At 35.3% G+C, this 27,175-nt stretch overlaps 5 protein-coding genes and 1 long non-coding RNA gene across 8 annotated transcripts; 4 read left to right on the top strand and 2 right to left on the bottom strand.

Annotated features, from left to right (window-relative positions):
- Positions 1-1,680: 1,680 nt before the first annotated feature.
- On the top strand, positions 1,681-6,592 carry LOC142551961 (autophagy-related protein 101-like). Of its 3 annotated transcripts, none has more exons than XM_075661617.1 (7): positions 1,681-1,926; positions 2,016-2,052; positions 2,427-2,512; positions 3,976-4,071; positions 4,743-4,869; positions 5,023-5,185; positions 6,282-6,592. In XM_075661617.1, the coding sequence occupies exons 1-7, from the start codon at positions 1,894-1,896 to the stop codon at positions 6,406-6,408; spliced, it is 669 nt and encodes a 222-aa protein (XP_075517732.1). In that variant the 5' UTR covers positions 1,681-1,893; the 3' UTR covers positions 6,409-6,592. The 3 variants fall into 3 exon arrangements, with proteins under 3 accessions (XP_075517732.1, XP_075517654.1, XP_075517814.1); XM_075661539.1 differs by having other exon boundaries at positions 1,687-1,926; positions 4,743-4,908; XM_075661699.1 differs by having other exon boundaries at positions 1,690-1,926; positions 4,743-4,908; positions 6,333-6,592.
- A 1,329-nt stretch (positions 6,593-7,921) lies between these two features.
- LOC142515667 (salicylic acid-binding protein 2-like) lies at positions 7,922-9,980 on the top strand. Its single transcript, XM_075619810.1, has 3 exons — positions 7,922-8,388; positions 9,339-9,476; positions 9,606-9,980. Exons 1-3 carry the CDS (start codon positions 8,296-8,298, stop codon positions 9,696-9,698), a joined length of 324 nt encoding a protein of 107 aa, XP_075475925.1. The 5' UTR covers positions 7,922-8,295; the 3' UTR covers positions 9,699-9,980.
- A 5,180-nt stretch (positions 9,981-15,160) lies between these two features.
- On the top strand, positions 15,161-19,468 carry LOC142551853 (uncharacterized). Its single transcript, XM_075661333.1, is given in 2 exon segments — positions 15,161-17,505; positions 17,507-19,468. Coding segments are annotated over 2 exon segments (2,808 nt in total). The 5' UTR covers positions 15,161-16,225; the 3' UTR covers positions 19,035-19,468.
- A 503-nt stretch (positions 19,469-19,971) lies between these two features.
- Positions 19,972-21,131, bottom strand: LOC142551917 (uncharacterized). The gene is made up of 2 exons (XR_012821658.1): positions 20,646-21,131; positions 19,972-20,531 (listed from the first exon to the last, which is right to left on the bottom strand). It is a non-coding gene; the product is annotated as an uncharacterized LOC142551917 (long non-coding RNA).
- Positions 21,132-22,761: 1,630 nt separating this feature from the next.
- On the top strand, positions 22,762-26,757 carry LOC142551693 (wall-associated receptor kinase-like 14). Its single transcript, XM_075661099.1, has 3 exons — positions 22,762-23,796; positions 24,777-24,848; positions 24,997-26,757. Exons 1-3 carry the CDS (start codon positions 23,037-23,039, stop codon positions 26,268-26,270), a joined length of 2,106 nt encoding a protein of 701 aa, XP_075517214.1. The 5' UTR covers positions 22,762-23,036; the 3' UTR covers positions 26,271-26,757.
- Positions 26,537-27,171, bottom strand: LOC142551780 (uncharacterized). The gene has a single exon (XM_075661217.1). The coding sequence runs from the start codon at positions 27,102-27,104 to the stop codon at positions 26,664-26,666; it is 441 nt and encodes a 146-aa protein (XP_075517332.1). The 5' UTR covers positions 27,105-27,171; the 3' UTR covers positions 26,537-26,663.
- Between the last annotated feature and the right edge of the window lie 4 nt (positions 27,172-27,175).

Below are 27,175 nucleotides of genomic sequence, written 5' to 3'. Positions count from 1 at the left end.
TATCTTGGCCAACAATTATATCTGAGAGTTTACAATCCAATTCCCAGCTTGGCTAATGAATATGATATACCTACAAATGTTCTACTCTGCGGCAAAGCTGTTGGCAGAACCAAGATTCATGGCTAGCTAGTTCGAGGGTTTTAATGAAATCATGAAGTACTTATTTCTGCTGTTTTCCAGTCATGAGAGGTTGACTGCTAGGCTAGTATATTGAGGAAGAATCTTGTCAATTTTTACACCTGGGTTTATTTTATTTTGTTTTATGTGATGACTATATTTATTTAGTAACTTTTAAAATTATTTTAGTAATGTGTTTTCTTTTTTTTTTTTGAGAACAAAATATTCCATTAATTGTCAGACTAGTTCAAAGTCTTTATATAAAACATTTCTAAAACTAAAATAGGAATCCATTTCCTAAACACCATGTTGGTCTGATAAGTTAAATCTCTTTGTACCCAAGAAATGAGCCACAGATCTAGCTTCAGGAGAGCGAAAGTTGATAGACGCATCCGCGGAATTAGAAACCACACCCCAGGTTGTACAAACGAGATGAGCATCAAGTGACAACAGCGAGGGTTCTTGATTATCTGGAACTACTTGTTTTGCATCGGTTTCGGTCATCTATCTGTGACGATGGAAAGATTTGAGCCACCCATATTCCTCTCCGGTGGCATACAATTCAGCAATATGGGGAGAAAACCGGCATTGAAAATAAGCTTGCTTATAATGGAATTAGATAAAAATTGAATGAATTTTAGAATGAAATGAAAATAAAAATAGAATAATATATCTACTAAATTTTTATAATTGACATGAGAAATTATGAAATTAAATAAAATATAATTATTATAATTTTAAAATTAATATTTTTATTAGAATGAGTGTTCACATTCTAAAGTTATACCAAGCAAAATAATGAATGAGAATAATGTCCATTTTATTTCTACTTCATTCAATCCTTTCAAACATGCACGAGTAGGTCTCTTGTGAGACGGTCTCACAAATCTTTATCTGTGAGATATGTTAACTTTACCGATATTCACAATAAAAAGTAATACTCTTAGCGATAACCCAAATAAAAAATTCGTCTCACAAAATAAGACCCGTGAGACCATCTCACACAAGTTTTTGTCAACATGCACTAAGAGATGATAATGAGAACTAATTGTATTGTTTGTAAATTCATATATTTACATTTTTTTATCATTTTAGACATGTTTCTTCTTATTTTTCATTTTTCGCGTAAAAATAATAATAAGAACATGAGTTGGCTTTTCAAGTATATATATGATAAGCATACTTTCGCCTTAAAAATAGAACTAAATATGCTCTTCTTTTTCGATCCAAATACAAATGAGATCAAAAATATCATCATTAATGTGAACATGTTATATGTTCGATTTGCATAACTTCATATGAAATTTAAAGTAATCTAGATATTAATGTAGATAAACAAATATAAAAAAATCAATTAGAAATCTATATCTTGAGAAAGGGGAATACCAAATTAATTTTTTAATATATATAATATATACACACATAAATAATGATCTGAAGTTTTACAACATCACCAACATGAAATAAAACTGAGAAAAAAATTTCTATATTAAAATACATTTTTCCTAAAAACTTCGCAGATATGCCGTATGCGTCCTAAAAGCGTGCTTCGTTAGCCGTTCCAAGCAGGCCTCCAAAGTCGCATTTATAGATTATATGTGCGGCAAAAGCAAACCCGCTTCTGGGTCTTCCCACCTGGTAACTTGAACTATTTATGCCACCACTAATCGGATCGGAGCGCACATCGGCGGCGTTCTCTCCGCTTGTTTTCCTCTCTATTTTTCAAGATTCGAACATCTATATTATTGCTCTTCCTTGTCCAGGTGGACAATCTCGATGAATTGCGAAGTTTGCCAGCTCAAAGAACTCGTAAGTATCCTTTTTTTTTTTGCTAATCCTTTTGATGGCATATTTTTATACGCTACGGTTAACGATTAATTTTTCACGCAATAAATCAGGAAGTTGAGCATTTCGAGATATGTGAAGTTCTCCGGTGTAAGTTGCTTTCTTTTTACCATTTTTTATTTTAAAACAATGGGTTTGTTATTTATTCTTTGGTGATGAACTGATGATTCGACTTTCTTATAGCTATGTTGATCGTTTATAGTGAGGTTTTTCCATGTTTACTCGTGTAGTTGTGTAGCTGAATTTTGATTCTTTTTGCAGTAATTTTTATGATGAAAATTTGAAATTGAGATTGATGTATGATCTAGAAACATGAATTTTATATGATCGCTCTTAATCTTTTTCATTGGGAACCATGGGTGGTTACTTTGTTGAACAGGTCAAGATTTTGTGATTTGCGGTTGTTTATTAGCGATGCCATTTGTGCTTACAATCGTTGATGGGTGTGAAATTTTGATGTGCAGGCATTCTACACACTGTGTTGTTCCATCGAGCTTTAGGCCTAGTGCGCCCTAAAGATGTTGATTTGGAGCTTTTTGAGATTACATATGTAAGTAATTCCCGTTTTCTCAGAGATCGGTTTATATGATCTTCATTGATTCCATTTTTATTGATTATTCAGTTTCTAGCTGCTAGTACATTAACCCTGCTCAGAACTTTTTTATAGTGTGCAAGTTTTGCATTGCCTTTGAGTAAAGTGTTGATTATTTTGATTGGGACTTTTTTAATGGATAATAAGAGATTGGGGAAATTACCTATCTGATCATGTAACCTGTACATTGTTTATTTTTTATTTTGTTATCAATCAATTCACATATTTAGTACATTAATTTGCATTTTTTTTTAGTTTAGCCATTTTTCACCGGAGTACTGGCATGAAATCGGCTACGTAAATATTTTCTGATAACATACCATCATTTTCCGGCATCACGTCATCACCCCGATGAAAAATAAATAAGTTCGAAAAAAATTGAAAATTATTGATTTAGTATACTAAGGTTGTAAATTTAACGACAACGAAACCAAAAAATGAAAAACATGCGAGTTACATAACTAAAAATATAAATTTTTCTAAAAGTTGGGCTTGGGGGGAGGGATTTGATTTGAGAAAGGATTTCAGAGATGTATTTCAAATATATTTTCCTTCAATTTTCTTTATCCAAACAAGTCGAGGAAATCCGAGCACAATCTAAGAGATTTCGTCTCTGTTTTTAATAAAATTATTGGACCCAATTCTTTGAACAAAAAAAGGTATCATTTGACATATGTCTCCTCATGCATAAGGGATGAATTTACTTCTATCTGTGGTGCTTTAGTTGTATGTATTACATAATTTAAACAGTCAAGTTTTACTCTTTATTTAAGCTTTCTTTGAATTAGTGGACTTGGACAAGCTTCTAGGTTGACTGAGTTTTGTAAATACTAAAGCGTCATGGCACTTCTGCGTCCATAAGCAATTTAACAATTATGAGTCGAAACCAAAAGTTGTAAGATACAACACGATTATACTTCTCGCTTATTTATAGAATCTTAATATGGTTGCCAAGGTGGTGCTTGATGTATGTTCCGATAATGACATAATGCATTATTATTTAAATTTATGTTTTTCTCTCTTGTGTGGTCTTTGGGTAGGTATTCCTTGTATCACCATAAAAAAAATGTTTCTTTTTTGGATGGAATGCCAACATATGCTGACAAATCTCCTAGGTTTTGGATGGAAGGAGTTTGATAGATTTGGATTTCAAATCCTTGCTACAAATCCACTCAAATTATTTGGTTAATTTTCAAATCCATCATCTTTGATTTTAAGGCATTTTTCTTAATAAAACCAAGGTATTTCAAATCCTAAATATTATTGAGACGTTTCAAATCTATTGTTAAAATGAAACCTCAAATCCAAATAGAGCCTTAGTTTTCCTGTAGTTCAATGCCCCGCTCATGGGTAATTTGAGACAAGAATTTTTTTTTTTTGTCTTGTACCAGTTCTTCACCTTTTTTATATCTAATATCCAGGTGCAATGTGGTGATATGGAGGTTGAGAGAAAAATTGATGAGAAGATCGACCAGTTCATTGATAGGGTGGAGAAGCACCCAAACAAGAAAAATCAGGTCCATGAATTGCAATAATCTTGAACTCTACACAATCTGTGGTTCATGCACTTGTGGTCAATCTTTTTTTATTATTTTTAAGCGTGTGGAAGGACCAATGAACACAGACGTTTCATAGGCATTAATTGTGTCTCCATCCACCTTTGATTTTAACTTGCCATTTGTTAATATCATTTTTTTTTTGTCATGCTGAAGAACTTTCTTATAGAATATGGACACACAAGGTCTACCTCCTTGTTGAATAATTCCATCCTAGCTGACATATTTTGCTGTTAATATTTTTTTTCTGATCCCCTAGGGCAAGATGATGTAGCTATTCTCTTGGTTAGGTAAGTGGGTTAGTTTCCTGTTGCAATAGATGATGTAGCATGTATTCTCTTTTCAATGGAAAGGCTTATGAGGATCCAGTCTGTGGTGCATGTGTGTTTTGAATACTTCATAGTAGTAAATGTTTTGAGAGCTGGTCAATTTTCTGAATTTAATACATCTAAATGACAATGCTAATCCACTCTGGTCGCGCTGGATGCAATTTTTTAGTGATACGTGTAGTAGTGTGAGAAGGAAATGGTAGACTTTATTTTTAATGAATTGGATTCTGCCTTGAAAATCTCTTTCTGAATTTATTATGACATCTCTTGATGTTGTTTGTTCTGTATATTACTGGGACCCAGATATGTTTGTCCTTCTATGAAGTCAAAAACAAACAGGCCACATGGTTCACTAACAAAGTTGAACGCCTCCTCTGGGAACAGTGGTACATCAATTTGAATGTTGCACAACACGCTAAAGGGCATTCTGGCAAGTCTCATTATTCAAAAATAGTAGTTGATCCTGGAGGTAAACTTTTAATATGGTTTAGAGATGCGAGTGAAGGTTTAGAGATAAGAGATTTCACTCTTTACTTTTAGCGGGCATGTAGCTGTCACACTAATTTTCTGTTATTGCCCACAGAAACTGTGGCGGAGGCAAGGAGTGCTCGGCGCACTGCATTGGAAGCCTCTCTTCGTGATGTTCTGTTTCAGATAATTAGGTTTGTCAATGATAAGAAGGATCATGTTCCTCCAATACCAAACCTTGAAGGTGTTTCATTTCCCTATGAAATTACCATCTCAAGGTACTCTCCATACTCCGTACCTTCATTTAGATTATTTTATCATGCCTTCGCTGGTAGCTTGTAGGGTTTTGGTATATTATTTTTATACGGCCTTATATACTGTTTTATTTCAATATCATGGTTTTAAAAGGGAAACCTTTTCAATTTTTTCTGTGGTACGTATGATTTCTTGTATTTAAATGGAGTCAACTATAATCTCTGTATACATATATAGGGAACAGAGGAGGTTTTAAATCCTTATAAAACCAGGGGATAGATTCTAATTTAGTTCAACTCAGATTATGCAAAATAAAATCTTTTAAATCTGGTATTTGGATGAATCATGTTTGCACTCAATTCTTTCCAAGGTCATGACACGTGTTTTTACCATGTAATCTAATTATGTTTAAGTGGTGTATAATTTATTTATGAATTGAAAGTTAGGATTGTCTTTTTAAGATGAAAAATATCTCTTCATAAAGATATTCACTTGATGTCCAACTTGTTGGCCAAGCTGAAGCCAGCATATGTGCAGCCGATTATTTTCCATGGCTTCCCATTGCTTAATCCACTACATTTTGCGTGGTTTTTAATTTTTCTAGATGAAATTTGCGTAAAGCTTCTCTTTAATGTGCTAGAATGTCATTTTAGCATTACCTAGGTTTGTAAAATTTTTACTAGGACTGCATAACAACCTACGTTAGATTTAAGTAGTTATTCCATCCAGATGCGAACAAAGCTCTAGCTTTGAATTTGTTGGCAAAAGGTATACAAAAGGTGATTTTCTTACTGAACATACCGCTATCTGGCCTTTTCTTTTCTTTTCTTTTCTTTCCTTTCTGAAAACAAAAATCTCACTCAAATCCTGCTTGATTAGCAAAATGTAGAAATTTACTGTTCACTTTATAGAGCCATAAGAGATGGTTCTTGGTACCACTCATGTCTGCCTGGTTTTCAATAGCAACTGACTAAGAGAAAGGCATTAATATAGTTTGCCACGTTTAGATTAATATAGTTATCCACGTTTAGATACATTGATAATCCTCCGGTTTTGCTATTACAACAAACTATCAACGTCTCTTTCAATGTTGCTATTGTTATTTTTGTCTTCCTAGAGGTACCTGAAGCCAAGTATAAAGCTGCTTAGTTATGTACTGCCTTCTCTTAGTTCATCAGATTCTGCATTTGGGATGGACATGTTCAAAAGGATGCTCCAAACTGGGCATCCTACAATGCTCAGTTGACTTGCAACAACCCCGAGCCGAGCCATTTCTTTTATTACGAGTGTTTGTCCAGGAACTCAAGTAGACTGCTTCACCTGTGAATATTAAGTGTGGGTTAAAGTCTGTGAATTGCAGCGGTAAGCTACAAGCGAATCATTTGATTGAAGAAATCGTGGATATGTATATATCGACATTATAACTGTCATCCCAGAGTCTCACAGATAAAAATTTGTAAGACCGTCTCACAAGAGTTCTACTCAAATTTTAATTTTTTTTATAATAAATCGCATAAACATTTCAAATATTTCGTTTAAATATTTTCTCAAATTCAAATTTTTCGGTACAAATAAAACCTGAAAGGGTTTGGTATGCCTAGTGATCAGGTGCAGCCCGAGGTTTAAATAAGCTCTCTAGACACAAGAAAGGACACCACATGTCTACATGTTTAAAACAAACAATTTAGGTTTGAACTTCTAAAAGTAAATGCAAGTCCAGCAACTCTTGTCATATGTATTTCAATATTCATTCCTTATTTTTACTTTTTATTTCATCGTTTGCCAAAAAGCACCCCTTAATTGTATTATTTCAATAATATTTTATTGCTATTTTTTTTATTTAATATCAAGTTTCATTTAATACAAATCTGAACGACTCTTCCATACTCTTTGATATTCCAACATATTCACATAAATTTAAGCCCAAATTTTTATGTTCGAGATATACTTCCATTGTCTCAAAGTGAGTAGGATTTTTAAAAAAAATAAAATAAAATTGATTCACGTTTTGATTATAATTTCAATCAAAATTGTAGTTCACCCTCAATTGTAGTCTCAATCCAAATTGTAATAAATTAAAACCAATATATTGTTATTTATCGTCGTCATTCCTCGTCATATCCAACCATTTCAACAACAATAATAATATAATTAGTCGACATGTGAAGTAAACACAGCCATAATAGGCCAGCTTCGATTATTTATTTAGAACTAAACTAATTCAAATAAGATTCGAGTTTTAAGTACTTTATTTTGGCAAAATGTTAATTTTAGTCTTAATTACATGTGTTGGTTTTTGACATTTTTAGTCTTGTTTTTTTCGCTGAATCAATTATAGTCCTGTAAATATGTTATTTTGATTAATTTTAGTCATTTTCGCCAAAATTATTTAACTAAATTGTTGATATCATTATCAAAATTTATAATTACGTTGTCAAACATATATATGCATAGAAATTTTCATCATTTACAAAAATTTAACAATAAAATTGAACATTTAATTACATTATTTTGAGGATAATGGCTAAAAATGATCGAAAAAATATATTTATGGATTATAATTGATTCAACCAAATAAGCTGGACTAAAAATATCACACACTAATATATATATATGACTAATTGACATTTTGCATTTTATTTTTAAGTTAAGACTATAATTGATTCAATAACAACAGCCAAGTATGCAGGTTACTATTGCAAGCTAGAAGCGAATAGCCCTAACCAAATATTAAAGTACCATGTGTTATTTACTTCCCTCTGTGTAGCATATAAAGGCATGCATAATCTCATGCCCATGGCTATATATATATTCCCTGATGAAACAAAAATACACACCAATCTCAAAACCAATGGAAGTCTCAAAGCAAAAAAGGGCACATATTGTTCTAGTCCACGGCGCATGCCATGGTTCTTGGTGTTGGTACAAACTCAAGCCCCGACTCGAGGCTGCCGGCCACTATGTCACTGCCCTAGACATGTCGGCCTCTGGCATCAACCCAAGAAGGCTAGATGATGTCCGAACATTCGCCGACTACACAAGACCGTTGCTAGAGGTCATGGATTCGATCCCACAGAACGAGAAGGTCGTTTTAGTCTGACATAGCCTTGGTGGACTGAACTTAAGCCTTGCAATGGAGAAGCATCCTGAGAAGATCAGCGTGGCTGTTTTTGTGTCTGCCTTAATGTCTGATACCAAACATGGACCATCCTATGTGCTGGACCAAGTAAAATTTTCCAACTATGTAGTTCATACATTTATTACTATTATTAAGTTTAAACATAACAGAGAAAAATTTTGGTGTCATGGTTTATTTGGTTTTTTCTTTTGTTTTTTATTCATTATTTCAAAATTAGAATATAGTCCCTCTATCTTTTTATTTTATTATTTAAAGTTACAGTTTAATCCTTAGTACTTTTTACCATTATGATATGACCTCATTTACTTTTTATCATTATGATATTACCCTTATTTGAATATAAATCAAACTAATTATAAAAAAAATTGTACAAGTACGTAACGTATGTATCGATTCACTAGTATATATTTAAAAAACAGTGGACTAAGACCTATACTATCCCAAGTTGGTCTAAATAATAGTTTGTGTTGAGAGCTGAACACATTAAATTGTTTTTTTTATAAAAAAAAAAACAAGAAAACAAGAAACAACAACTGTTTTTCTGTTTTAATTTTTTTAATAGAGAGGAAATTTTACAAAATCAGCACATGATAATTGAGATTTTCAATATTCTACAACACTTTGTGAGAAAATTTCAAAAGATACAGGAAATTTCAATTCTAATTCAAGGAAAATTTAGGAAAATTTATAAATACAAATTGAAAATTTTCAAATGGAATTTAATATATTTTTTATTGATACAATTATTTCACATGATTTTTTAAAAATTAACAAAGATATAAATGTATTTGTAGATTTAGTAGTGATTAAAATTCAATGTATACTTTATTTCATAAAATTTTATGCAACTTTTTTTTTAAAAAAAATGTTGTTGTTTAGCTCAATATCATCAAATTGCATTACCATAATTACGAGTTATTTGAAATTTATGCATTAGCTCCTAAAACATAATAATAAGTTCGTTTTTTCTTATGTTTAATCATGTCTAATTACTATTGACAACTTTTTTTTATGAAAATTTGTTATATAATTTAAAGTATTTGGAGCGAACTCCGCCGAAAGAATGGTTAGACGCAAAACTCTTACCCATTGGTACTCTCGAAGACCCTCTAACATCATTGTCTTTTGGCCCCAAATATGTCAGCGACAAACTCTATCAATTATGTTCCCCACAGGTTATCTCCTTTAATTTCCCTAATCTAATTATGTCTTACATGCATGTTCATTCATTAGATGACCATCGACAAGAAACAAATTTAGATACCACAATCATTAGTCAGATCAGTTGACACGATGTTTGGCAGGATGTGGCATTAGCAAATGCGTTGTTGAGGCCAAGCTCTCTATTTGTTGAAGATTTGTCGAACAAGAGCCCATTCACAGATGAAGGGTTTTGATCTCTGAGGAAGGTTTATGTTGTGTGCACTCAGGACATGGCCATTCCAGTAAGTTTCCAGCGCTAGCAAATTGAAAACTACGAAGTCGATGAAGTAAAAGAAATTGAAAATGCAGATCACATGCCAATGATCTCCACTCCTCAAGAACTTTGCCAGTGTCTCTTGGAGATAGAAAAAAGTATTGTTAGTTTCTAAAGATAATGGTTTGCTTATTTACCCCTTTGTGCTTTAGGCTTGTGGGTTTTGATTTCTTCAAATAATGTTTGTAAATCCCTATGTTGTGGCAAGATTATTACATATATATTACTCAGTAAACTGAAAAGTAATTCAGTAATTCAAGTCAAACTATATAACCATAAGACATTCATACACATATATCTTAGCAGCTAACCCCAACTACGTACGTACAATACAAGTGTTTGATCTATCCGATTTACGACACCAAACTTGCCATCAGTGACCTTCGTGCAATCAGAAAACAATTCCCAGTACCATGCTTGTTGAGTAGAGAGAGGTTCAGTGGTATGTCTGATAAGGATTAATGATACAAACTACTTTAAAAAGTTGTGATCTTGAGTAAAGTATTCTAATTTATGAAACACATAAAAGATGCATCATATGTCAGTTTTCGAAGAAATGTAGTATGTAATTACCAACTATTGGCAAATCATATTTTACATGAATTGGTATCACTATCTATAGGCTTGGTGTTATCTATTCCATTACCTCAGGAGTACCGCGTTTTACCAAAATATATAACTGATAATAATGGTGCAATTAAAATATTTTAGACCGTATAACAACATAAGCATCACGGTTCAATCAGTCTCCCAACAAAGACAATTATCGCACCCCAACAATTTCTCCCTGAATAATTGCACTTCTTGCAATCAATGTGAATCGAACTCGTGACATTGGCTCTAATACAAATTATAAGACCGAGTGATCGTCGCTTTACCAAAAACTATAGCCGATGATAATTGTGCAACTCAAATATTTTAAATCGTATAACAGCATAAGTACCATAGTTCAATTGATTTGTCAGTAGAGACACTCCAACAACCTTTCCAAAGTTGTTTCAGCTAACTTTTATGTTAGCTGAGTGGGGTAAATTTCATTCGGCTTGTACATGTTAAATTATTATTTTTTTTTGAAAACTAATCCAAAATTAAAGTTAATATACCAAATCCAAACTTTGAAAACTTGATGAATTTAAACTTAAACTTGATCAAACCAGAGTAATGTTTCATATTTTAATAAATCTTCTAATTATTTTATGGGCTGGTTAAGAGCAACCACAATGGGTGTTATAACACCCATTTAACACACTTTCTCCATTGTGAGTGGGTGTTATAACGCCCACTCACAAGAGAGAGAAAATGGGGCGTTCATATGTTTGAACGCCCCTCTGTTCGCTTATTTTTTAAAAAAAATTGGACATTTAGCGACGGTTTTGAAAAATCGTCGCTATTTACGACGGATTTTTACAAACCGTCGCTGAACGCGGATCCCACACACGTGTTATTATTATACGTACTAAATATTTAAAAACATACAATTAAATTATTTTACGTACTAATATATAAAAACATATTATTATTAATATAAAATAATAATAATTTTAATTTCTTAAAAAATTTGAAATTGAATTTATTTAATTTAAAAGTAATAATAAGATGAATGAGTGGACAGCGGGACCTACAAATAATGAGTGTGAATGTTAAAATGAATGTGGGAGAATAGATGTGTTAATGTAATGTGTATGTGGCATGTGGACCCTACGATTTTTGATGAGGTGGTGGGTGTTATAACAGTAACGAATGCAGGTGCCCTAAGAAAAATGATATAATTTTATCTATAATAAGTGCTTAAAAAAACAACAGAAAAATGAGAGAAAATGGGACGAGTTGATTTTTATGGGCCAGATAAGTACGTGATCTATATTTGGTTCCAAATATCTTCTTGGGCTTTTAAGGATACCATGGGCTGCCCAATTCAAGGTGGTCAAGCCTTAGTGGGCTATTCGTTATGGATTTGATATGTATTCGATTCGGTATCAAAGTTGGAGTTCAGCTTTCTATTGATCTTGAAATAAATTCGGGTCTTTAAATACCATAGTAAAAGGAGTTTGAGCTGGAGGAATACGTGAGTATTTAATTAGTGTTAGGAGTTCGATTTTCTGTATTAATATAATCTCGGGCGATTTTGTCACACGCACATGATTTGCCCAATATAGTTTATCTATTGCGTAAGTTCGAAGGTTTATCCAATATACATCGAAAGATAGTGGTTGTGGATTTTATCTTCATACAAAAATTAATTAATCACAATATAATTATGAGAAATTAAAATGTTAAAAGTAAACAATCAAATATAAAATTTAATAAGGAAAATTAATCCAATACAATTGTATTTCACACATAAAATACATTTATATGAAGGGGCGCACACAAGTGGTTGAAAGCACGCACTTTACATATACAAAAATTAATGATCAATATGAAGCCTTGATATTTGAGGTGGTGATTGTTTTTATCTGGATGTGAAATTGAAAAGAAATATGATAATTTAAATTTGGATGAAAAATTGAATAGGAAGCAGTGAAAGGTTTGATTAAGCTTATACGAAATTTGTTTTTTTTCTTTGTGTTTTTCACTATCATATAATTTCAATTTTAGCAATGTATCTTCGATTTTTTACGATTTGATGTAAAAACTATCTGCATGTTAAATGCCACATTGATTAGAATTCATAAAATTGCTCAGAAAGTAAAGCTAGTATATACAAATGAACTGAAAAAATCTCGGAACTCGAATAGAGAAAGGACTATAACTTTTTCACAAACTGCGAGAAGTTTGACAATGTCGTCCGGTAGCATTCCTTTGTTGTCATGAGACTCTTCATGTGTTTCGATGATTGCTTTTATCACTGGTTTCTTGTCCTTTCTGCAGAGGTTTTGAAGTCAATTTTTGCGAACAAAAGAAAATCCAAATTTTAGTCTTTTTCTCGTGATTGTTAATGTAACATTACACATGTCAGTGTCTCGTCAGCGCCACATTTATGTCATATCAGTGTCATATAAAAAATGACTAAAATTATCAAATAACAAATATAACAGATTAAAACTGAAATTCGACAATATAGAATATCAAAATCACAAATAGAAAATCCAAAAAGATAAGTTTTTCTTTTCAATTTTTCCCAATAAAACATGAAAAAAGATACGAGGAGGATGTTTCTGGAAGTTTGAAAAGGCTCCATTGACCATCAACGTGTGAACAGTTAATTATTTTAAGATATTTGTAACTCGATGTGTGAGATTAGTAGAAAAAAATGAAAAATCAAATAATTTTTTAAAATGATATATCAATTTTCGAAAACAAATTTATATTGATCGAGTCAAAGGCAGATAGGATAAGATTATTTCAAGTTGACCGAAGATAACAAGATGCGTTAACAAGTTGCTTTACATAACTTGAGGAAAAATTCAATTATTGAATTTGCCTTTAAGATTAATGTCTTCATCACGATCATTTGTAAATGTAACTCTTTCAAAAGTAAATTATTATATTTAAATATTTTAATTAATTTGTAGTACAATATATTTCGTGAATTATATATAATAGACACACACTCTATGAGGAAGCCAAATGAATTATAAAATGTTATTTTATTTAAAGCGAATCCACAATTGAACGTGTTGATTAATGCGTGTATCTACTAATAGTAAAATAATCAATTTTTGGAAACAAACATTAAAGAAGGAAGAGAGGCAAATGTAATTAAATGTTGACAAAAACTTGTGTGAGACGGTCTCACGGGTCGTATTTTGTGAGACATATTTCTTACTTAAGTCATTCATGAAAAAATATTAATTTGTATACTAAAAATATTACTTTTTATAGTGAATATCGGTAGGATTGACTCGTCTCACAGATAAAGATTTGTGAGACTGTCTCACAAGAAACAATCTTAAATGTTGATTGGGGATAGGTACATTTATTATTTCACGCTGCCATAATTTGATTATTATGCATATTATAAATTTATAAGTACATTTTACACTAAAATGTGTGCACGTAGGGTAAAAGAGACAAAGTATATGCATGAATAAAACATTTTCTTTCTTTTTAAAAAAGAGGGATTTGATACCACCCCTATTATTCAATGTTGTTTCCTTTTCTTTTTCTCTTTTTTTTTTTGGTTTATTATATGGATTTTTTTCGCGTTGAAATTCGATTAAAATACTTATTGAGTTGAATATTTATTTTAAGACGTATGATTCGATGGGAAATATGGCATGCTAGGTTTGATAATTAACTCAACAAAATATACTAGGGTTTGGTGGACTAGTTGCATATAAAGTAATGGCTAATTGACCATTTGCAAATTGTTTAGAGATGTTGAAAAATTACAATCAATCGTGAAAGGTATTAATTATAATTTATAATTTAAGTCTTCCCTTGTTAAATTTAAAAATTACGGAATATTCCTTTTAAAGTTCCACTGTTTTTTTTTTTAAAACAAGTAGCTGCTATCTTTGGTATATTCTGAATAAACTCAAAGATTAAGACAGTAGTCTACAAATTATGTTGATCAGATAAACTGCACTTGACAAATCTTGTATGAAATACTTAAAGTTGAAATGAAGAGATCGAGAAAAAGAGATTGAAACTCTGACTTATTGATAGAAATTCATTATATCTTTATCATCAAAACTATTTTTGATGGACGAGTTCCATTCTTTAGTTCGGAGTTGGTGGTACTTACTACTTAACCAGGTTTGCAACCAAACTAATAAGTATTTTTTTTCAAATATAACACTTATTAAAAAACATATAGAGACAAATAATTTGGTCGGATATATTATGTGTTTTATTTCAAATACTAGAACAAAGTTAGCCGATGATATTTTCTGTACCGATTATTTGTCTTATTGCAACTGGTAAAACAAAGTTAGCCGATGTTTCTTTCTTACATTGGCAAGCACGCATATTAACTGAACAAATCTTCAACGAGGGATCGATAGTTGGATTACATTTCACCATGCATTCTATTAAATTCTGTAAGCCTCTGAATATGGATTTACGATCTATTTTTGTTGGATGCAATAATTGTCCATGTTTGATAGAACGATCGAACCATGGTACTTGAGCTGCTGTGCGATTTAAAAGATTTGAGTTAAACCATTACTCACAACTATAGCTTTTGGTAAAGCGGCAAGCGCTTGGTCCTACAATTGATATCAGAGCTAAGGTCATGGGTTCGTTGAACCATTACCACCAGTTATAACTTTTGTTAAAGCGACGAACGCTCGGTCCTACAATTTTTAGTTATCAAAATCCATAATTAAGCAGTTGTTTGACTGGTTATATTTGAAGATTATGACGTGTATAAAACTATTAATAAAGGAAAAATAAAAGTAAATAAACGTACAGATGTGTAAAAGTCAAATGAGATTTGTTTGGTTTGCTAGGATGGTAAAGGGGGTGGGTGGGTTTAGTGTACAACATAAAAAGCAATTCCACCATAGCTTCGCTAGCTCCCACTAGGGTCAATGTCAAAGCAAGAGAGCGGAAAGGCGAATACTTAAATAGGGAGAGCAAACTGGGGTGATGGTAATCAATAGGGATATGTTTTGGATTCAATACTGTAATAAATGTGCAGTTGTTGTAGTGGGTCTGCTCTCTAGTGAACTGCAGAGAAGAGAAGAGAGAGGGGAGAGCGTGAAGAACTGAGAAGAAATTGTGGTTTCTGTAGGTCTTTTAGGCGACTGAAGACGAGTGGGAGAAGGGTTTTTCATGTGATTTATAAAGGCGAGATCTTGGGAGGGATTTATTGACGGAATTTGACTGAAAATCGGAGTTTTGTTGGTGTTTTAGGTGATTCAAGATAAGTGGGAGGAGGGTTTTTTTGATGATTTACAGAGCTGAAATCTTGTGAGGCATTTTTGCATAGGCGAGTAGTTCTTCTTTTTTTCTGTATTCTTGTTGTTATCCTTACTGTGTGTTTTGCGAATTTGATGCTAAAAGGTTGAGTCTTTAAAATATTGGATCTTTAATATATGTGGTTTGCTCTGCAATTTTCCTTCTCTATTTTATTTGACGTTCCTGAGTTGTAAGTGCAGAACCTTTGAAATTCAGACTTTCGCCATAATTCGTGGGCTGGGTACACTTTTATTCTCTTCCTTTAAAGAATCCTTATTTCGTGCTTTCTTAATGGGCTATCGACATTTTGATAGATTTTTTAAACTAGGTTTTTTCGACGGAGTTCTGTAATAGACAGCGAATGTTCTTGCACTTTTCTTCCGTGAGATAGGGTGCTCCGAGTTTTGAAAGCGAAAGTGTCTATTCGGGAGCAAGCTTTTTCTGGGATTCCTTTTAGCTTTCGCTACTTGGGTTTGAAATTGAGCCAACTTTTCTTGGACAGATGAATATTTATGTAAAGTAAAACCTAGAACTCCTGTATTCATATAGATTATTGAATTTGTTTAGTTGCCGGTGGGGATAGACAGAAGGAAAGTTTTAATGCATCTCTCACTATGGAAGCCAATATCTCACTGTGCTGCTCTAATCTTGGACAAAAAGAGCAAAAGAAGTGTTGGATCGGAGCATTCAGCCGATGAAATTAGGTCAAATTCATCAGTTCTGAGGAAACTTCAAGAACACAAGCTGAGGGAGGCTCTTGAAGAAGCATCTGAAGATGGATCCCTTGTTAAGTCCAAAGATATGGATTCCGATGCATTGAGTAATCAAGACGAGGACTTGGGCAGATCAAGGTCTCTGGCACGGTTAAATGCTCAGAAAGAATTCCTCAGAGCCACTGCTCTTGCTGCTGAACGCACGTTTGAATTGGGGGATGCAATCCCACAGCTTAATGCAGCATTCTCCAAGTTCCTCACAATGTACCCTAAGTACCAGTCAACGGAGAGGATTGATCAGCTTAGGGAAGATGAATACTCACATCTCTCTGGTGCTGCTTCAAAGGTATGCCTCGACTATTGTGGATTTGGGTTGTTTTCTTTGCTGCAAACTGTACATCATTGGGAATCTACTGCATTTAGTTTGTCTGAGATTACTGCCAATCTAAGTAATCATGTTTTGTATGGGGGAGCTGAAGAAGGAACTGTAGAACATGATATAAAGAGCAGGATAATGGAATATTTGAACATACCCGAAAATGAATATGGACTTGTTTTCACTGTAAGCCGTGGCTCGGCCTTTAAATTGCTTTCTGAATCATACCCTTTTCACACCAACAAGAAGTTGTTGACCATGTTCGATCACGAAAGCCAGTCTGTGAGTTGGATGGCTCAGTGTGCTAGAGAGAAAGGTGCAAAGGTTCATAGCGCATGGTTTAAATGGCCGACCCTCAAACTCTGTTCGGCTGATTTGAGAAAACAAATTTCGAACAAAAAGAGGAGAAAGAAAGATTCGGCGAATGGTCTTTTTGTTTTCCCTGTTCAGTCTAGAGTCACCGGAGCCAAGTACTCGTATCAGTGGATGGCTTTGGCTCAACAAAACAATTGGCATGTCTTGCTTGATGCTGGGGCATTGGGCCCCAAGGACATGGATTCTCTTGGATTGTCTTTATTTCGGCCAGATTTTATTATCACATCATTCTACAGGGTGTTTGGCTACGACCCAACCGGATTTGGATGCCTTCTGATGAAGAAATCTGTGATGAGTAGCCTTCAAAATCAGTCTGGTCATGCGGGGTCCGGCATAGTGAAAATCACTCCCGTATTTCCTCTGTACTTGAGCGATTCAATGGATAATATTCCTGGATTTGGTTACGAAAATGAAGCCTAATGGGAATGGTGAAGTTAATTCCGAAACCAACCCAGGATCTCAATTACCGGCCTTTTCTGGAGCATACACTTCTGCTCAGGTAAGAGACGTGTTTGAGACAGAGATGGAGCACGATAATGTTTCAGACAGAGATGGGGCGAGCACCATATTTGAAGAATCTGAAAGTTTTTCTGTGGGAGAGGTGATAAAAAGCCCGGTATTTAGTGAAGATGAATCTTCCGATAACTCGCTGTGGATTGATTTGGGTCAGAGTCCGCTCGGGTCTGATAGTGCTGGTCGTTCAAGCAAACTAACGTTGTCAACACCACAGCCACCAGCTTGGTTTTCTGGCCGAAAGAATAATAAGTTAACCTCTCCAAAAGCATCAAAATTATCAAGTAGTCCAATGTATGACAAGAAATTTAATGTGGGGCATCATGAAAACTGCCACGTTTTATCATTTGATGCGGCTGTTCGATCCGTGTCTCATGAATCAGCGCGTTTCATGGATATTCCTGAAGAAGAGCAATATACAGAGGGACACCCTGAATCAAGAAAATGCAGTACTCCCGATAATCAGCATGTTCATGAGATCGAAGAACTTGAGACCAATCAATCAAGTAGTTTTGCTCCGAAGGACTCAAGTACCAATGATTTCCCTTCTGTTTCCAATCATCGGATTATTCAGAATGGGTCAGTTTCTGAGATGTGCCTTGAGAAGGAGAGTGCAATAAGAAGAGAGACAGAAGGTGAATTTCGGTTACTAGAAAGGCGAGAAAAGAGTAGAATCGCTGGTGGCAGATTTTTTGGATTAGAAGAGACTGATCAGCCAAGAATCAAGGGGGGCAGGGTATCCTTTAGCACTGAAGATAACAATAAAGCTCATCTTAGTCATTCTGTGGAGCCAGGAGAACTATCTTCCATCAATTTAGAGGATGATGATTATATCAGCAATGGAGAATATGGGGATGAACAAGATTCGGAGAGGGGTGAACCAGAGATAAACTGCAGGCATCATGATCACATTAACATGCTTGGTCTCAACAAGACCACCTCTCGTCTGCGGTTCTTGATCAATTGGCTTGTTACCTCGTTGCTCCAATTAAGGCTGCCTAGTTCGACTGGAACAGATAATGTACCCCTCGTTTACATTTATGGCCCTAAAATTAAATACGAAAGAGGTGCCGCTGTGGCATTCAATGTGAGGGATAGAAATCGGGGCCTGATTAGTCCAGAAATCGTTCAAAAACTGGCTGAAGCACATGGTATTTCTTTGGGTGTTGGAATACTGAGTCACATAAGGGTTCTTGACAATGCCAAACATCTATCTTTGTGTCTAGATGATACTACCCTTTGTAAACCGATGGAAAATGGCAAACACGGCGGCAAGAGTGCATTCATCAGAGTTGAGGTTGTTACTGCTTCACTTGGATTTTTGACCAATTTCGAAGATGTCTACAAGTTGTGGGCCTTTGTGGCTAAATTTCTTGACACGACCTTTGTAAAAGACGTTCTTCCTTCCATAGAGGAGGAGACTGAAAATTGATACTATGGGGATGGTGGCCATTCTTTTGGTTCACTGCGTGTTGCTACAAGCTGAAGATTAAGAGGTTTATGCTTATATGTATGTATCTCATTTATTTCAGGCAGACCAGAAAAGTAGAATTCAAGAGAGGGAAATAATAGAAACACTCGGTCCCGGTGTAAACCTCCCGCATGTTTGCTGCAAGCTGGTGAATTTGTTCATTCTTGATTTTGATTGGTTGGAATTTATCCTTTGCTTTCTGGGGTTCATGTAAAGATATTTTTAGAATTTTTTTTATCATTTTCTGGTAGTAATGAATTACACTGATATGAATGAGCTTGACATCTCTTTGTCGATAATGATTTGTGGACAGAAGTAATTTCTTGTGTAAAAACTATCATGTTTTACTTGCTCCAATGCTACTACACCTGTATTGTATAACCGTGTTCAATTTTTATGAGCTTCCTGAAATCGAACTTGTCGATTGCTCACTAATTAATTCTTGAATGATTCATCTCTTTTTACTGACTCCAGTGGTGCAAAACGGAACCGGGGCAAGAATTGATTAAATGTTGGCTCTGTAGCATGATATCAAAAGGGGAGATGAAAGTGCAGTGAATAGTTGATCCTAAGTGTTTACTTCATTCATCCTCCACCAAGTGAGTGTTACCTACGCGTCTTACGTGCTGATTGGACACAAATTCAAATAATTGTCCGAAAAAATGATTAGAATAAGACAGATACTACCATTGGAGAAGCCTAGGCTGGACCAATGCGTGCTGCTAGATCATAAACCATTCAAGAACTAATAGATTTAATAGTTTAATTAGAAAGAAGAGCCTATTGCATTTCAGAGAGGTGGAACTCATGTGTTTTAGAAACCTACCATGTAATTTGAATTTTTCCAATTTTTTTTCAGAGTTGACAACTACCGTCTTCCGCTTAAAGTGTGGAGGGCAATAACACAGACTACTGGTTTCATGAACAAAAAATGTGAACAAATGCATAGCATCTACGCTGAGTACATTTTTTTACAAATCCTTTGACATCTTCAGCAGTGTTCATAAACTCTCACTGAAGTACAATTTCATCAGGTAAAGAATGATGAAAATAAATCATCTGACATTGCCACATTGAATAAATGTCAGTGTTAGCAGTCGTTTCCTTGATATCCTACTTTAACAAGCCAGAAGCGGACAGGAGGCGCAGTGCTTCGTTTGAATTGTTCTAAACAGCGGAAGATGTTGAAACCTGCATTTTTCGTTTCTTTAGAAAGCAGCGAATTCTGCACACATTGAGCCAGTGGTATGTCATTCAAAATAACAGGTGCTAACCTGGTCAACAGACCAAAAAAGTTGTTAATTCCAGGTTCAAAAACATCTATGGCAAGAGCAAATGTTTGTGGCAGAGATGTAAAAAAAATTGGAGCGAGCTGAACCCAGTTTTTTTTGGCTTCTCTTTCTTGAGGCTGCCTTCTTCTCCGATTTATCATCCTCAGAATCCGATGTAAAAACTATCCTCCAGATTAAATGCCAGATTGATTAGAATTCATATAACTACTCAGAAAGTAAAGTTGGTGTATACATATGGGCTGAAAAAATCTAGGAACTCGAACAGAGAAAGGACTAGTACTTTTCACGAGCTGCAAGAAGTTTGACAACGTCGTCCGGTAGCATTCCTTTGTAGTCATGAGACTCTTCATGCGTTTCGATTATTGCTTGATCACTGGTTTCCTGTCCTTTCTGTCGAGGCTTTGAAGTCAATTTTTGCGCCAACTTTTTGCGACGCTCTTTCCCTTCACGAAAGACCCTAGAGTCAAAATTTGTCAATGACAGGTCATCGACAAGTTGAATTCAGAGCAATTATCAACAGAAACAAAAAACGGTGTCATTAAGCGCATCCAGATGGGAATCTGAAAAGGACGCAAAATAGCTGTAAGAGGTCAAAATGAGTTTTCGAAGAGCTTCAAATTGTAAGAAAAAACCACAAAGCAACAATGATAAATACAGATACAAACAAACACAACATAGTGACTGACTTGCAACCAAATAAGAGTTCTCTTCCACACCACTTCAACAAGTAATAGCTCGCTCTTTCAAAAAATTTCTTAAGAAGTAGAGCAGCCCCGTGCTATTGCCATTAAGTATTTTTATTTAAGCTCTTTTCTTTCTAAAAGGTGGAATAGAATAACATCATTGAAGCATAATGATCATACGTCTGTAATGTATTGTATGTCACATAATAGGTCTCATTCTTCTACTTTTTCCCGGAAGTCGATGACTATTCATAGCTATTATCTTGACACTAAGTGAAGACTCAATGCTTTATTCTGTCCTAGTTGATCCTGATTCGACCTAGATATGTTAACTTTAGAATGGCAGAAAAATATAATTTTAAAAATCATGAAATTCAGACAGGGGGTCGCATAATTTATAATAAAAATAATATTGTTTTAAAAAAACTAATAATAAAATATTTTGTGTAGCTCATAGATGTTGGTCAAAAAATTCTGTTCTGTAGACCATTTTTTATATTTTGTGTAGCTCATAGATGTTGGTCAAAAAATTCTGTTCTGTAGACCATTTTTTTCAAGAAACAGATTGATTATTTAATTACTATATAATATGTTTCGAGTCTAAGTTTTGACTTAAAAACCAACTCCTTTACAATGTCATTTTAAAATCTGACTAATTAAAAAATATGTGTAGCACTGATGAGGTCTCAACTTTGAGACGAATTTGTTTTGGAGACGTCATATTAACTAACCCTTCATAAGTAAAATGAAAGATAAAAAATTGTGATCGCTTCAAAACTAAAAATCATATTTAAAGTGAACAGTAACATTTTTAACCATAAAAACAATATTTTTAATGAATCGTGTCAAATTGGATGTCTGTTTCAGGAAATTGACTCCGAGAAAGTTTGTGTGTTAAATCTAATAGACATTAAATAAATTTTGAAAAATACGTTTATGATTGGCAAGACATGATTTTCATTCAATCAATTAAACATGCCATTAATTGAAGACACGGTTAAAAATCTATTCCAATTTTTCGAAATTCTCCTCATTCTTTTTTTGCAAATGAAAAGAATCACATACATCTTCATAGATCTGCGATGAAATTAAGAGAACTGATCATATGATTATTTCATCGAAGAGGATACCACAGAATAATCGTCGGTAAGATTTAATCATAATTTAAAGTGGATTCAAAATTAAAACATGTTTAAACGGAAGCTTGTAATTTCAAATACGTGATACATAAAATTTTAATTTTTTCAATCTATCGATATTTAATTTTTTCCGTTGTTATCCAGTTCTGTTCATGCAAATTACATGTGTTTTTTTGTTATGTTGTCGGTGTTTTAGTCTATTAATTTGTATTTTTTTTAATCAGTTTCAATTGGAGTATTGACTGAAAATGAAAAATAATGATGTGTCATCGAGAATGCGGAAGTTGTGAGGACTCAGTGAAAATAAACGAAGATTGGAAAATATGTATATTGCAAGTTAACCGATAATAGGACCACGTAAAAAATTATAATTTCCCCATTTACAAAAAATGTCCATACATAATTAGAACAATTATTAAATATATTAACCAAGAAAGAAGTCACGAGAAATCGCGTGGTTGTTCATCCTTCATGTGCTTCAGCACCTAACAGATAAACTCAGCCTGTTTATTGTATAAAAGTTTCTTCTTCTTCCACCACTCTTGTTTGCTTCTACGCATCAAAACCCAGATTCTTGCAGCAGCCGCCATGGACAAGCTGGAGCAGAAGCCGTTGGAAGTTGGAACATTCAATTATCTGAAATGACAGAGCCATTACGTAAAAAAAAACATTGGAGTACATTTAATTTCTTCCTACCAATATCAACTGTACCCCTTTATTGCCACCATTAATTCTATCCATACAAGTCAACCTTCTCACCATCGCCATCTCCATTTGGATTTCCACCAGTAAATTTTTTACTGGGTTTTTTCCCTTTATTCTGATGGTAAATCCTCCAGTTCACCCACAATGAGTTTGCGCTTCTTCCCGATAGTTATCTGTTTAGTTCTCTCAGTTTTAGCTCGGTTCTCTTCTTCTCTGAGGATCATCTCAACCGGGTGCGATCATTCTTGCGGTAAAACCCGCGTGCCATATCCGTTTGGGTTCTCCGATGGATGTGAAATAAGGTTAAAATGTAGTAGCAAATCGGGAAAAGCTATGATAGGTGATTTTCTGGTTCAGAATTTGACGTCGGATCAGATTTTGGTCAGTGTTCCGGCGATGTGTCACCGTCCGATTAAAAAATTGTCCCAGCTTTTCGGCGAGAACTTCGCGCCTACGTTGTATAACGGTCTTCTGGTGGAGAACTGCAGCTCCAGCCTGAATGATTGCGTGGTCCCGGGTAGGTTGATTCAGTCCGGAGTCAGTTTCGAGAGCTGCAATCGGGGGAACGATCTTCACAATATAAGCTGTTATTCTGAGGGGATCGAAGATGCGTCGCAGTTTTTGGATTATGAGAAAGTTTTGAAAACGGGGAACTGCACTGTGTTGCTCTCTTCGGTCACGGTGCATATGATTGGAGGTTTTGTTGCTGGGAACGGGAGCTCCGCCGTTTCTCTGGAGTTTCAGACGACGGAGCTGGGGTGGTGGGTTGCGGGGAACTGTAGTTGTCATCCAAACGCAACGTGTACACCGGTCTCCAATAGGGGGGAGCGGAAGGGGTTCCGCTGTGAGTGTGCTGAAGGTTACATCGGAGATGGTTTTGTCGGTGGCGTAGGTTGTCGGAAAGGTCAGTTCATTTTCATTTAATTAAGTTCGTGATAATTTTTTGCATAAAACTGCATGTTGACTTTGGAAGGTGTTGAACTAGTCAATTGAAAGATGCTACATTATTTTATTTTATTTATGAAAAAATTTAAATGCCATCTCCCATTTTTTTTAAATATGTTTATTTATGGAGTTTTTTCTTTTAGCTAATTTATCGAAGTCTTTTTTTTTTTTTTTTTTTTGGGTAAGAGTTGTCTTTAACTAAAAAATCCCGTCCTCAACTTGGAACAGATGGGCTTTGAGCCATTTTCAAATTATGGAAGTTGTCTAATTGTTAAAGAATGTGAAGAATTGACTTAACTACCGACCATGAATCTATATTCCATATTGGACTACGTATTTGGTCAAATAATCTATTTAGCCTTCCCTAGATAAAACTTGAAAATTATCTTATAATAATATTAGTTTTTGGATTTTTTGGGTTAAAGAATGAAATTAGGAGAAAGCATCCACTAGGTAGATGAACCAAATGGTACCTAAAATTTTATTCAACTATATTGGGAGGCTATATTTTCTTAAACTATTTAATTTCTTGATTTTTCATGGTTGGTTGGTTGTTATCTTCACATATATGTTGTCCTACTTTGTCGGAAAACAGTCGAGAAATTAGAAAGGAGCATAGTCCATCCACTAGACTTAGATATAGATTCCTTTGAATATTCAAGTTATTTATAAATTTCAAATATTTATTCCAAAGAAGTCAAAAGAAATGAGAAGATATGGATTGCTAAATAAAAACATATACGGGTTAATCTATATTCCATTCGAAATGATCCTATCGATAGAAAGAGATCAATGAATCTCGGTAAAGAATGATGTGGAAATTAACGTGACGTTTTTTTTATCCACGTCGGAATTATGGGATGACTTGTAAGATTTGAAAATACCTCCTATTTACGAAGTTGGTCTTCTGACGTTTTTTTTTTTTGTTTTTTGTATCAGTTTCCCACTGCAGTACTTCAAGTCGCCTGTTGGGTAGATGTGGCGGAACCAAAGTACGCATTCTCATCGGAGGTACTTCTTTCGTACCTTTCTTCGCGCTAAATTCGATGCCATGCATAGCTCTAGCATCAAATTTTCCTTTGTTCAACCGTGCATCCATCCATCCATCCATCCATCCTTTGTACAGTAGTTGTATCATCACCAATATCTATTTTTGTAGGGATCATTGCCGGAGCCTCTTCAGTGGCCGGCCTGGCTTTCATCTGCTACTGCATAAAGAAACGCTCCAGAGCTTTGAAAAGCCGGTTAACCATAAAGCGTCTAATCTCTGAAGTAGCAGGCAACTCCAGCGTCCCATTCTATTCATACAAAGAAATCGAGAGAGCAACGAATGGCTTCTCAGAAAAACAACAGCTGGGAACTGGTGCATTTGGCACGGTTTATGCAGGAAAACTCTACAACCAAGAGTCGGTCGCAATTAAAAAGATAAGATATCGTGATCATGAGAGTGTCGAACAAGTAATGAACGAGATCAAGCTTCTGTCCTCTGTGAGCCATCCGGGTTTACTCCGTCTTTTAGGATTCTGCATCGACAATGGAGTGCAGATTCTCGTTTATGAGTACATGCCGAATGGGACTTTATCTCAGCATCTACAGAGAGAAAGAGGAACTGTACTTCCATGGACTGTTCGCCTCACCATTGCTGCTGAAACAGCTCGTGCTATTGCCTACCTTCACTCGGCCATGAATCCTCCAATATACCACAGAGACATAAAATCAAGTAATATACTCCTAGACTACAATTTCAAGTCGAGAGTAGCAGATTTTGGGCTATCGAGATTCGGCATGGTGGATGATTCCCACATTTCCACGGCCCCCCAAGGAACTCCTGGCTATGTCGATCCTCAGTATCATCAGAACTTCCATTTATCAGATAAAAGTGATGTCTATAGTTTTGGTGTTGTCCTTGTGGAGATAATCTCGGCAATGAAGGTAGTGGATTTTACCCGGCCTCACTGTGAGATCAATTTGGCTGCACTAGCAGTAGACAAAATTGGAAAAGGTCGTGTTGATGAGATAATAGATCCATATCTCGAACCAAATAGAGATGCTTGGACCCTTTCATCTGTACATAAAGTGGCCGAAATAGCATTTAGATGTCTTGCTTATCACGGGGACATGAGGCCTTCCATGATGGAGGTGGCAGATGAGCTAGAGCAGATTCGGATAAGTAGTTGGGCGCCGTTGGACGAGAATATACACATGGGATCATCAGTCGCCTCGTCATGCTCATCACCCTACCATGGAAGTGAGAAATCTTTTAAAGCTTCAGCAACATTCAAGAAAACCCGGGTGCCGAGTAGGAGGCTGATTGTCCCACAGAGAGAAGCAGAAGATGTGAAGGACTGTTCCCCGGTTTCTGTACAAGATTGCTGGTTGAGTAGCCCGAGCTCCCCCTCAACCAACACCTTATTGGCCAATGTCGTCCAGTAATTATATCATTGCATGTTTTAGCCGTCATTGTGTTATTTGTGAGCTGAGTAGGGCAGTCCAAAGAGCAGAATGACTCGTGAATCCAATCGAGATATGCAGAACTACGATATATTTTGAAGAGGAGAAATGTATTGTCTTGCTTATGACGATGGTCGTCGAATTTTTTTTGCCAAGTCTTTTATAGTATAAATACAGAGGAAATGCTTTTCCAATTTTCATTTAAATCTTGCAAGTTGGGCACATTTTGCAAGTGAAGTACATAGGCAGACCACTAAGTACAGATAAATTCTTACATAAATTTCCAAGAATCCAGAATTTTACAGTTAAGTTTCACATAGGCAAAACTAATAATTTTAAATACAATCACAACATGAACAATAAAACAAGCTTGACTCACGCTTTCTTAGCTTCCGGCCCCAAAATGGCGTTCACAATCGAAGAAGCGATCACAACTCCGAGCAGCTCCGCCACAGACACCGCTCCAGCCTGCGCCAGATTGCTAGTCCTCACGGCCTCCTCGATCTCCTTCTCCGCCATCTCTAATTCCTTCTCCGCGACTTCAATCTCCTTCTCCGTGGCCTCTAACCCTTCCTTCACTATCAGCTCCGCCTCCTCCTCCACGTTACGCAGGCCTTTCCGGAGCCCGAACAGCGGTATATCCTGAGCTCTCGCGGGCATTACCATCGCCGTCAATGCAGTGGTGGCGGCGAACAGAAGCAAGGACTGCCTCCTGGACGGAAGCGCCACCTGCGCATGCTTGATAACATGTTCCATCTGGGGAGTGGGGTGCGCGGGGGGGATTTGTGCGGCGGCGAGCGAACTTGTGGAGGCCATGGATTTCGTCTCGAATGTGATTCTCGATGGAGCTCCAAGAAAACGTCATTCAGTGGTCGTGATTTAGCGGG

This window comes from Primulina tabacum, chromosome 1, assembly GCF_025594145.1.
Source record: "Primulina tabacum isolate GXHZ01 chromosome 1, ASM2559414v2, whole genome shotgun sequence".
Taxonomy (NCBI): domain Eukaryota; kingdom Viridiplantae; phylum Streptophyta; class Magnoliopsida; order Lamiales; family Gesneriaceae; genus Primulina; species Primulina tabacum.
Note: the sequence above shows the minus strand (reverse complement) of the source record. Positions and strands in the feature narration are given on the sequence as shown.

Bases quoted from the DNA above. Each gene is read 5' to 3' on its own strand.
- LOC142515667 (XM_075619810.1), top strand. From the start codon at position 8,296: ATGGAGAAGCATCCTGAGAAGATCAGCGTGGCTGTTTTTGTGTCTGCC. The intron at 8,389-9,338 runs GTAAAATTTTCC...TATAATTTAAAG, and splicing joins CATCCTATGTGCTGGACCAA to TATTTGGAGCGAACTCCGCC. The intron at 9,477-9,605 runs GTTATCTCCTTT...GATGTTTGGCAG, and splicing joins ATCAATTATGTTCCCCACAG to GATGTGGCATTAGCAAATGC.
- LOC142551961 (XM_075661539.1), top strand. From the start codon at position 1,894: ATGAATTGCGAAGTTTGCCAGCTCAAAGAACTC. The intron at 2,053-2,426 runs GTAAGTTGCTTT...TTTGATGTGCAG, and splicing joins GATATGTGAAGTTCTCCGGT to GCATTCTACACACTGTGTTG. The intron at 5,186-6,281 runs GTACTCTCCATA...GTCTTCCTAGAG, and splicing joins TATGAAATTACCATCTCAAG to GTACCTGAAGCCAAGTATAA.
- LOC142551693 (XM_075661099.1), top strand. From the start codon at position 23,037: ATGAGTTTGCGCTTCTTCCCGATAGTTATCTGTTTAGTTCTCTCAGTT. The intron at 23,797-24,776 runs GTCAGTTCATTT...TTTTTGTATCAG, and splicing joins TGGCGTAGGTTGTCGGAAAG to TTTCCCACTGCAGTACTTCA. The intron at 24,849-24,996 runs GTACTTCTTTCG...CTATTTTTGTAG, and splicing joins AGTACGCATTCTCATCGGAG to GGATCATTGCCGGAGCCTCT.
- LOC142551780 (XM_075661217.1), bottom strand. From the start codon at position 27,104: ATGGCCTCCACAAGTTCGCTCGCCGCCGCACAAATCCCCCCCGCGCAC.